This window comes from Euleptes europaea, chromosome 14 (genome assembly GCF_029931775.1).
Source record: "Euleptes europaea isolate rEulEur1 chromosome 14, rEulEur1.hap1, whole genome shotgun sequence".
In the NCBI taxonomy this organism is placed as follows: domain Eukaryota; kingdom Metazoa; phylum Chordata; class Lepidosauria; order Squamata; family Sphaerodactylidae; genus Euleptes; species Euleptes europaea.
In genome coordinates, this window is record NC_079325.1 from 37,411,093 (window position 1) to 37,422,742 (window position 11,650).

General features: G+C 47.5%; 1 protein-coding gene across 1 annotated transcript; it reads left to right on the top strand.

Annotated features, from left to right (window-relative positions):
* Window positions 1-24: 24 nt before the first annotated feature.
* On the top strand, window positions 25-8,028 carry CLIC3 (chloride intracellular channel 3). The gene is made up of 6 exons (XM_056860532.1): window positions 25-64; window positions 3,783-3,892; window positions 4,948-5,073; window positions 6,117-6,223; window positions 6,899-7,074; window positions 7,867-8,028. Exons 1-6 carry the CDS (start codon window positions 29-31, stop codon window positions 8,026-8,028), a joined length of 717 nt encoding a protein of 238 aa, XP_056716510.1. The 5' UTR covers window positions 25-28.
* Window positions 8,029-11,650: the final 3,622 nt, after the last annotated feature.

Here is an 11,650-nt window from a genome sequence, read left to right on the forward strand (position 1 = left end):
TGTTTTCTCCTGCAGAGTCCTGAGCAGGATGGCTGAGAGCTCGAAGATCCAGCTGTTTGTCAAGGTGAGTTCTAACGGGGCAGCGGTCCTTGCACGGTGGGAAATGAAGGGTGTTGAGACCGGCATTAGACTGCATGGATATTTCAGGTCCAGCGGGGTGGTGAAGCTTTGGAATGACAGTGAAGCTTCATATGAAAAGATACAAACCTAAGAAGAGTCCTGCTGGATCTAGTTCAGTATTCTGGTCCCCGCAGGGATCAGCCAGCTGCCTCTAAGGAGGCCACAAGAAGGGCATGAAGGCAACTCCCTTCCCCAGTGTCTGTCCCCTTCAGCAAGTGGGGATCCAGAGGGACACTTCCTTTGAGCATGGAGGTACCATTTAGCTATCACAGCCAATACCACTATCCTCCATGCATTTTTCCGGTGTGGTGATTAAGAGTGGTGGTTTGGAGCGGTGGACTCTGATCTGGTGAACTGGATTTGTTTTCCCGCTCCTACACATGAAGCCAGCTGGGTGACCTTGGGGAGTCACCCTCTCTCAGCCCCTCTCTCAGCCCTCACAGGGTGTCTGTTGTGGGGAAGGTGATTGGAAGCCAGTTTGAGTCTTCCTTAAGTGATAAAGTCGGCACATAAAAACCAAGTCTTCTTCTTCTTATTCTTTTGAAAAGGCTTGCGGTCGTTGCCTCATCTTGTGGTCATGAGTTCTACAACCGCTGATATTAAGGGAGTAGATTGAATGGAACTGATCCATAAGTTAATCATGTGTCATGTGAAGCTGAGTTTAGGCATGCATGTCTGGGATGTGCTGAACCTGAGGGAAGCCCCTGTAATCCCAATGCAGGGGTGCCAAATATCACTGGAATGACATGGACAAAGATTTTTGCTTTTTGCTTTGATTCGTTCTGTTCTACCAGGGGCACAGGAACCTAGCTTGATCTAAGCCTATTATTATTATTTTGGTTATTTAATATCCTCTGTGCTACACCAGCTCTTGTTGATGACCATCATAACTCTAAAGGATATTTTAGGGGAAGGGAAAAGAGACTGAACTGTTGGGATCCTCCTAAAAGCCGATTTGAACTTTTTTATTTTAAGAGAAGAAGGGAGGAAAAGAAAAGAAAATGCCACAGGGGGTCATTAGTTGTGGGATCCCCCAAAGTGGGCAGCTTCTCAGCACAGAGGTCCAACAGGGTGAGAAACTAATAGGGGAATATCCTTGAATAAAGCCACCCTGGGACATAATTTGTCCTGGCATGTCCATTTTTCCTGTACTAGTACTTTTGTTGGTCCCTTAATTCCATTCCAAAAGGGCTCCCTACAGAGCTTTGGGGTGGAAACATATGTGAGAGGGCAGTTTTTATTGCCGTTCTGGAGGCGAGGAAATGCTCCGAGCATGCTCAGCAGCACTTGAGCGTTCAATGCCGTAGCATGAAAACAGGTTCAGGAGCTTTCCCGTGCTTGACAACTTACTCCCAAAGGTATGTTGCTCTGACACTCTTGGGCTAGCATGTGGAACAGAAGTGTCTTGCACCTGAACTAACTCCAGGTGATATAGAAGTTTGCCCCCATGAGTGTTTGATCTGAGATCACACCATTTACACGTGCAAGTTTCTGCTTGATACTGCAACCATCGAGTGACTTGCATACCTGTTTTCCCATGCTTCCGGGACTGTGTAGATGGGGGCGAGGGGACTCATCTACCTGGTACTTGTATATTAGGCTAGGTGTGCCCCAATCTCCTCTCTCGCCTTTGCTTCTCTTTCTGAATTCCCCCCCCCCATGGTTGTTTACCACCATACCCGGACCTCCTTTACAAAAATGCCTTGGGTTCAAATCTCCAGTCAGCTACGAAGCACAGTGGGCGACTTGGGCCAGTCACTATCTCTCAACCCAGCCTATATTGCAGGGTTGTTCTCAGGGTAAAATGGAGGGGAGACAATGTATGCCTTCCGAAGCTACCTGGGGGAAGAGCAGGATCACAACATGATATATATCCCCCCCCCACTGCTTTTAGATGTATGACGCAGCGGCAGTAATTTCTTTCCATCTGTGAGTCTGATTGTTCCCTTTGTATGCATCAGTGTGCGTAAAGTGCCAATTGCATATTCCAATCTTACGGTCTGTCCCCCACATTTCCTCTTGCATGTGGACTGATGCAGATTATAAAGCCTTCAGGCTGAGCCTTGTCATTCTGTTTTTTAGATTATTGTGAAGGGCTGAGTAAATGTCAAGCACCCTGCAAAGCGATGAGGATGATGATAATCACTCCACCCCCCACCCCCACCCCGCACCTTGGGCCTCCTCTTTCCATCTGTAAGGCAATTTGAGAATCTGCCCAGGCCTTGGGCAACTTGGCCTCAAGGAGGCAAGCAGCTAGCCCAGGAGCCTGTGCTCTTCCCCGGGTCTGTCTTGCACAAAACAACACCTCACCCAAACCGGTTTCACTAATCTGAAGTGCCAGTAGGCCTCTGACCTGGGGTGACTTTCATCCTAACTAATAAAGAGGAGGAGCAAACAAGAAGACGACGAAGAAGAGTTGGTTTTTATATACTGACTTTCTCTACCATTTAAGGGAGAACCAAACCGGCTTACAGTCACCTTCCCTTCCCCTCTCCACAACAGACATCCTGTGAGGTAGGTGGGGCTGAAAGAACGGTGACTAGCCCAAGGTCACCCAGCTGGCTTCATGTGGAGGAGTGGGGGAATCAAACCTGGTTCTCCAGATCAGAGTCCACTGCTCCAAACCACCACTCTTAACCACTACCCCACCCTGGCTCTCAAGACTCCAGCATAGTGGGGAAGTGTGTGTGTGTGGGGGGGGGGGGTGATGGGGGTAGGGTTTTTGTGTTTTTGCTTGTAAAGGGTTTTTTTGCAAACTAATTTTATAACGGAGATAGCATGAGCCCTGAAGAAAACCAGAGTGGGAGGAGGATCTACCACTGAGCACTGTGCAACAGATGTTCTCTGCCACAGGTGACCTGTCGCATACCAAGTGCATGGTGTCACCTAGATGGTTTAAAATGCAGAGATCAGGAAACAGCGGAGGGGGGGGATAAGCAGCAGCAAGAACAACAAAACATTCTACTCCCAGGATACGCCTGTGTTACACCCAAAGGCAATACTAAACCCACCCACCGCCAGGTGCTAACAACACTGCTACAAAAATCTGGCCTCGAACAAAATCCGAGGTGAATTGGGATAGGAGGGTGGGGACGTCCTTAGGTGAAACAACCGAGGAATTTTAACAGAAACAGAGAGATATTTTGGTATGGTTAATGAAGATCTATGTCTGTGCTATACATTTATATTGGTCTTCTACCAGCTTAATGAGCATGGTCCCACCCAACCCCCAAAAAAAATCTGGGAAGAGAAATATAGCAAGGATACCGAGAATCCCCTTTTTGATACCCCTTGGTTCTACTGCCTTCATAGAACTAACTTTCCCAGGGTTCCCTGAAAGAGAGAAGGCTTGGTCATGTGGTTACACGTACATAGGTTTATAAGAAACAGCACATGTGGTCACTTTACAGGTGAAACTGGGGATCAGTACCTGGATACATGTGAGGTTTCAATCACATGTTCAGATGTAAATGCATTGAATGTAACATGAGAACGACTTGACGCAACTTGACAAACCAAGTGTACAGTGTGCACAGATTGTACGTGTGTTCACTGTAATTTATGAAGAGGTGTGGCCGTGGCGTGGCGGTCAAAGAACTTTACATCTGTGGTGTAGATACTTCTGAAATCTCAGTGTGCACATTCTTATCTTTCTCTCTTAGGCGAGTGATGACGGAGAGACGATCGGGCACTGTCCGTTCTGCCAGCGTCTCTTTATGATCTTGCTCCTTAAAGGCGTACCCTTTACTCTGACCACGGTGGATACCAAAAGGTGCCGTATCCATGGGAAGGGGCTTGACCCAGTGCTTCCATCTTGTTTGCATTTATTTTCGTGGGCTTTTGTCCTGCTGTAATGATTATATATGATATCTGTGTTCAGTTTTTATTATTGTTACACACTGGTGCTTATCTGCCCTCGGAGTAAAAATAGATGGCCCAGAGGGAGATCCATAAATAGTTCTTCCAAGGACTTCTATTAGTAACAAGGAGTTGTAGCGGTGGAGGGGGAGACTCAAATCATGGCAACTGAGACATGGGAGAGGCCCCCCCGCCCGACACCAAATGTGTCTTTGTGTATTTTCAATTCACCCATTTGAGAAGGAAACAGAGGTTGCCTTAGGGTTTCTAGCTCTGGCTTGGGAAATAACCTGGAGATTTTGGGGGAGGAGCCTGAGAAGGGCGGGGTTTGGAGAGGGGAGGGACTTCAATGCCGTAGAGTCCAATTGCCAAAGCGGCCATTTTCTCCAGGTGAACTGATCTCTATCGGCTGGAGATCAGATGTAATAGCGGGAGATCTCCAGCCACCACCTGGGGGTTGGCAACCCTAGGTATAATGCCACAGAGTCCACCTTCCAGAGTGGCCATTTTCTCCAGGTGAACTGATCTCTGTCATCTGGAGATCAGATGTAATAGTGGTGGGAGATCTCCAGCCACAACCTGGAGGGTGGCAACCCTAGGCAGCCTACAGGTTTTATCCCCACTCCCAGCAAACAACAGCTTGGGTGGGATGAGGGGGTGTTTGCAGCTGAGAAAACGACGTGGCTAAAAACTGAAGCAGGCACGAGAAAACAAAGTCTGACTTTAAAAGTCCTGCGCCCTTAAAGGGCTTGGCTGTGAGTTCTCATTTCATGAGGAGCACTTCTGAGGGAAGGGGGGGCTTGTTGCACACATTCTAGGAATGGTATTTAAAAGGGTTTATGGGGTGGAACTGATGCTTAGATCCAGGGCCAGCCATCAACATAGCTGGGGCCAAGCATTAAGGATCTGCAGCTTTTTGAGTGAGTGACCAAGGCTGATGTTTCTTCTCCCCTGCCCTGCCCCTTACAGGTCCTTGGATGTGCTGAAGGACTTTGCCCCAGGAGCTCAGCTCCCTGTGCTGCTGTATGATGGCGAATCCAAAACAGACACTAACAAGATTGAAGAGTTTCTGGAGGAGACCCTGGGACCCCCAAAGTAAGTGCTCAATCAGCAGTTCTGAATGACTGCCAAAGTAGATTGGCCTTGGGGAGGGAGGATAAAGGGGATGCAGAAATGACTGCAAATGTTGTCATCCAAGTATTTTTGTATCCATTGCTTTGCTGTAAGCCTTACAACAGTCCTGTAAGGTAGGACACATCTCCCATGATGCAGATGGGGAGGGTGAAGGTAGGAGGGGATTGCCAAAGGTCACTTAATTTGTTTAAAGACTTCTATCCCACTTTTTCTGATGCTCAAGGGGGCATATAACATTAATAATAATCGACAGATAAAAACATGTTAAAATGTTGTAAATGCTAAATCATCAGGCTGTTAATACATACCCACTGCCCATCAACTGCAATTAATCTAAAAAGGCACTATCAATAAGAAGCAATTTGCAAAACTTCTGGAAATTTGCTCTTTAGGGTGCTATCTGGACTTCCTCCATGGGACTATAATAGAAGGCCAATGTCATAACAGAGAAGTGGAGAGATTTTGCTGGTGAAACATGTGCCAGGCAAGGGGAGGGCACTGCCAACTGAGTTGTGTATCACATCACTGTGAATAGTGTGTGGAGTTTTCCTTTCTCTTCCTGTAGCTCCTTCGGACCCCTGGAAAGGTTGCATACAGGGTTGTGAGATTTGTGTGGAAGGATGGCTGTGCAGGTTTGAGGAGGCTGGGGCAAAGAAGGGCAAGGGGATGAAATCACTCCTCCAAGGGCAACTCCACTGAATAAAGGGGTTGATTTTGTCCCCTTTTCCCTCTTTGCTCTGCCCACTGACCCGCATGTCTATTCCCCTGCACACATTCCATGATCCCAGCAATGATCATGTTGAGAGTAGGAAGGGTGCAGAAATTGAGAGAAAATCTCAGCAAGCCTTCTTGTACATGGATGGTTGAATACACACCAGTGTCTGTTGCATGGAGCTAAATTGGTATGAGGGCTCATAGAGGAAGGGAGGGAATCCATGGAAGAAACAAGATTCCATCTTCACAAACTCCTTCTCTTGCCCTACGCCGACTGTTTCCTCCCACAGTTTCCCAAGCCTGGTGACCAAGTATAAAGAGTCCAGCATCGCTGGAAATGATGTTTTCCACAGATTCTCTGCTTACATCAAGAATCCAGTGCCTGCCCAGGATGAAGGTAAAAAATGATACAAAGGAAGGTGAGGTGCACTGGTTGGGTGGGAGACGATTTACTCATCATACAAGAGCTTTCCAAAACCTTGAGAGCAATCAGTGGGCCGTTGACTAGATCTGACCCTTTGAGCCTACCCGGGTGGCCTATATAATTTCTGCCTCTTTGGTAAAGGCACATGAACTGCCTTGTGGGATCAACTCACAGGTCTGTCTCCATCGGTGGTGATGGGGTGAAGCACTCTGTTGTTGGTCCTTACTAGCTTTGACAGACTATTTCTGAATGTGAAGGTTCCATTTAGCTGTCTGGTGCCATTGTAGAGGGTGGAGATGGTTTGATCAATGCTTTAGTGCCCTAACACGTCTTCTCTTAATGTGGACTCATAAGGTAGGGTCCAATGCACCCTTTCCAGTTTTGAGACAAAGCTGGGGAGGCCAGAGTTGGAAAAGCTCATCTTTTGAGCCTGTTCAAAACTCAAGTTGACCATTCTGTAACAGAACCAAATATTTACTTTTTGTGCAAAAGGCAGAATATGCATAGCTGAGAAGCCTCAGATGCAAATATAGGTGAATATGTTTAGGGATCGTTCCTGCTTCAGCCCCCTAAACTAGTGAGCAGCAAGCCAGGTGTTCCACCAACCAAAGTCCCAAGGAGGTTCTCTTTAATGTTTTTCTCTTCCAGCTCTGCAGAAGAACCTCCTCAAAGCCTTGCTTAAGTTGGACAAGTACTTGAACACACCCTTGGAGTATGAGCTGGTACGGGATCCTCAACTCTCCATCTCTCGGCGGCGGTTTCTGGACGGTGACCAGATGACCCTCGCTGACTGCAGCCTATTGCCCAAGCTCAACATTGTTAATGTGAGTTTCACAACCATATTCAGCCCTTTGGGTCATCAAACTCAGCATAGTCTTCTCTGACTGCCTGTGGGTCTCCAAGCTCTTGAGTACAGAAAAGGCCTTTCCCAATTCCTCCTTCCTGAGATACTTAACTGGAGAAGTCAGGGAATGAATTTATGACCTTCTGATAGCGATCAAAGCAGATGCTGTACTACTGAGCCACCCCCCCCCCACATAAGAAGCTGCTTTCCTGAGTTTGGGCCATTGCTCTGTCCAGCTTAGCACTCTCTGCTCTGAAGGGCAGTGGTCCTTGAGGTACACATGGAACTGCCTTTTACTGAGATGGGATATTGGTCTACCAAGGTCAATACTGGCAGTAGCTCTCCAGGATCTCAGATGAAGGCCTTGGCTCAGTGGTGGAGCATCTGCTTGGCATGCAGAAGGTCCCAGGTTCAATCCCTGGCATCTCCAGTTAAAGGGACTAGGCAGGTAGGTGATGTGAAAGACCCCTGCCTGAGACCCTGGAGAGCCGCTGTTGGTCTGAGTAGACAGTATTGACCTTGGTCTGAGTAGACAATACTGACTTTGATGGACCCAGGGTCTGATTCAGTATAAGGCAGCTTTATGTGTATGTTTTCACATCACGTACTAACTGATCCTTTGAACTGGAGATGCTGGGGATTGAACCTGGGACTTCCTGCACGCAAAGTACCATTGAGCCACAGCCCCATCTGCAGTGCCTTTTCATTCCTCACAGATTAAAAGGGGAAGGCTGTTTCCCTCTCTTGACCTTTGTCCTGTTTCTCCCCACAGGTTGTGTGCCAACACTATCGGCAGTTTGGTATCCCCGAGGAGCTGCACGGCCTGTGGCGGTACCTGAACAACGCTGCCGAAGAGAAGGAGTTTAAGTACACTTGTCCCAACACCGAGGAGATTGTGCAAGCTTACCGTGCTGTGGTCAGGCCGCTCAAGTGAACCTGCGGCACGACGCCGGCGTTGGCCTGACGAGATGGTCAGCATCCGCCTCTCAACCTACCCCGCAGACTAGCTTCGCTCCCCTTCCTCCGCACCAGAACTACCAAACAGGCTGCCGTGGATTGAAAGGTGTCCTGGCCAATCACCGCCTGGTCCAGGTGACCTCCAACACTTTGAGTTACAAGGTGGTTTTTCATCCTGTCCTTCAACCGAGACAGCCACAGCGGCAGCTGGTGGTCATGGTGGCCTTGGGAAGAAAGGGCAGCTTTGGAGGGGAACGCCACTGGCTGGTGGCCTCGTGATATCCAGTTCTGTGCTGCTGGGTGCCTCTGCTTTTTCTCCCTGCGACTCTCCTGATGCCTTGCTACTGGGGGCTTAGTGACTGTGAACCAGCGGGGCTGCTCAGATCCTCATAACCCAATACTTTTGGGTTCGAGCACAATGACTGAGGGCGGAGCCTTCCTCTGTGTTTCTGTATTCTTGTATATTCCGCCGTGCCCCTTGGCAGTATTGCTGTCTGTTTACTAGGCTGCTTACCTCTGCCCCCCCCACCCAAAGATTTGCTTGAAGTCCTAGCATGACCTTAGTTCAGAAGCAATTTCAGATTTCTCTGGTTTGGCCAGTCTTTGGTGGCCAGGGTAAGGTTGAGGGAAGGTAGGCTCGTATTTAAAGCATCACAGTATTTTGGATTTTCTGCTATGTTGTTGTTATGTTATTATTGTTACCCAGTAATGATGTTACCCAGCCTGAGCCCAACAGACGTTGTGAGTGCCCCCCTCAAATGGGAGGCACAGCAACCAACTTGACTGTAGTTTCTGCCAGACATTAACCTGGCAGGCAGAGCTTTTTCCCAGACAGCTAAAGCGGGCCAACAGCTAGGGTTGCCAACGACCAGGTACTAGCTGGAGAACTCCCGCCATTACAACTGCTCTCCAGCCGATAGAGATCAATTCACCTGGAGAAAATGGCCGCTTTGGCAATTGGACTCTATGGCATTGAAGCCCCTTCCCAAACCCACCCTCCTCAAGCTCCACCCCAAAACCTACCAACAGCTGAGTTCCAACACCCACTACACTCTTTTATGCTTCTGTGTGGTGTGGGTTTTATGGTCAGTGCTGAAGTACCACCTCTGCCACAAACTTACAAGATGGGGAGGGGCTGTGGCTCAGTGGTAGAGCCTCTGCTTGGCATGCAGAAGGTCCCAGGTTCAATCCCTAGCGTCTCCAGTTAAAGGGACTAGGCAAGTAGGTGATTTGAAAGACCTCTGCCTGAGACCCTGGAGAGCTGCTGCCGGTCTGAGTAGACAATACTGACTTTGATGGACCAAGGGTCTGATTCAGTATAAGGCAGCTTCATGTGTGTTCATGTGACTTAAATGAAGGCTCTTTTCTCTCAGACTGTCATCCATAACACAGAGAAGCAATAATTACTTTACTGGAAGGATGAGACAATTATCACTACAACTAGAACAAGAGTGCCCAACTCCATTAGTTAATAGGCCAGAATCAATCCTGACTGGAACTAAACAGGATGTTTTGTGAAAGTATGACATCTCCAAGCCTTGCCTCGTGAATTGTAGGGAGCTGACAACACTTACGGCTTAAAACAGACAAGAGGAAGATCATCCTTTGCCCTGTCCTGTAGATAAACTGCAATTTGTGGCCTGGATTTACAGGGGAGGGAGGGGTTTAACCCTTCAACTTTACTGTTTTCCTGTTCAAAACTTGGCTCCTTGCTTGCTTTAAAAGGAAAAATGTCGTGAAAATTGGGACTTAGCGGCAGCTTGCCCAAGATTTTCAGCCCATCGGGGCATGGAGTCCAATGCATGCTTGCCGAGTCACTAAATAGACAATGGGACTGCAGGTCACACTACATGTCATGGTGGACTACATTTGGACCTCGGGTCATATGTGTTGCAAAAACTAGAAAGGGGTACAGGTTGAGTATCCCTTATCCAGACTTCTTGGGACCAGAAGTGGTCTGTATTTTAGATCTTTCCGTGTATTGGAATATTTTGGAATTTTTGCATATACATAATGAGATATCTTAGGGGTGGGACTCAAATTCATTTATGCTTTATATACACTTTATACACACAGCCTGAATGTAATTTTAAACAATATTTTTAATAATTGTGTGTACATTGAACCATCAGAAAGCAAACTTTAGTTTTTTCTAACTATCTCACCAGAATACCTGTATCAGCTGTTAAACAAGAGCAGCAACAAACTAACAATGGCAGGCTTTCAGTCTCCACCTACGATGCAGTGTACACTGTATTTTATTCTGTTAGGTGAGAAGAAACATTGAAAGCAGGCAGCATGGATTTGCCTGCTGCCAGCTCGAAGGGTCCGGTTTTCGGATCAGTTCAGATATGGGATGTCCAGATAAGAGATACTCTACCTGTAGTAGAAAAGACTATCTGCCATACTATTAAACAGAAAAACTACTTGCATGTAGAAAAGTAGGATAGCCGGGAGAAAACGTCAAACCTAGCTCTCTTCTTGTTATGCTTGTTTTCCATTTGCAGGGATTTGTTCACAGAGGGGAGCATCTCGGCATTATTCTGCTGCATGTGTAGAACATGCCTAAGATTACACATAGTTCTAACCTTAAAAAAAAAAATTCCAAATGATAAATTTGGGGTTGGATTGCATGGAGACACTTTGCTAATGGTGATGCTCCCCTCTTGCACATGAAGCCTGCTGTTGATGCAAAAGCCTCTTCAAAAGCCTCTTCCGCTGGAAGAACCTGTTGCCATTAGTAGAACTAATCTGCAGGATGCAACACACAAGTTCCTTCTGAGTTCTACCTCATGCAAGGGCTCTTATGCTGTGGCGCATCTGTTTCTGGGTGGAAGCTAGCTAAAATCAGGTCCAGAGGCACCAGTACTGAATGTCTGCAGGACAGGAGAAGGCCAGCATGGAAGGAAGATGCAAAGCGAAGGTTGCCTTCCCTTCCCTCCCAGCAAAGCGAGACCAGCCTGGCTGAAGAAGGGGCAGGGTCAGAGGGAACCTTGCTTGTCCGCTCTGCCCCAGCTGCCCAGTGACACCTGTCAGAAAGGTAAGGGCACCATAGTTTTAATCCGCTGTAAACTGATTTGTCTCTGGCAACCACGATTAAGTTAATTCATGCCATCATATTCCCTATTATTATGCACGGGTGTGAAAGCTGGACAATGAAGAAAGCTGATAGGAAGAAAGTAGATTCCTTTGAACTGTGGTGTTGGAGCAGAGTGTTACAGATACCATGGACTGCCAAAAAAACCAGTGGGTTATAGATCAAATCAAGCCTGAACTGACCCTATAAGTTAAAATGACTAAACTGAGGCTGTCGTATTTTGGTCACATCATGAGATGACAAGAGTCACTGGAAAAGACAATCATGCTAGGAAAAGCTGAAAGCAGTAGGAAAAGAGGAAGACCCAGCAAGAGATGGATTGACTCCATAAGGAAGCCATGGCCCTCAGTATGCAAGACCTGAGCAAGGCCGTTAAAGAGAGGACATTTTGGAGGACATTGATTCATAGGGTCGCCATGAGTCAGAAACAACTTGATGACTCTTAACACACACCAACTGCCTTGGAGAGCACTTGGTCAAAGAGCAGAGCATCAATCTTTAA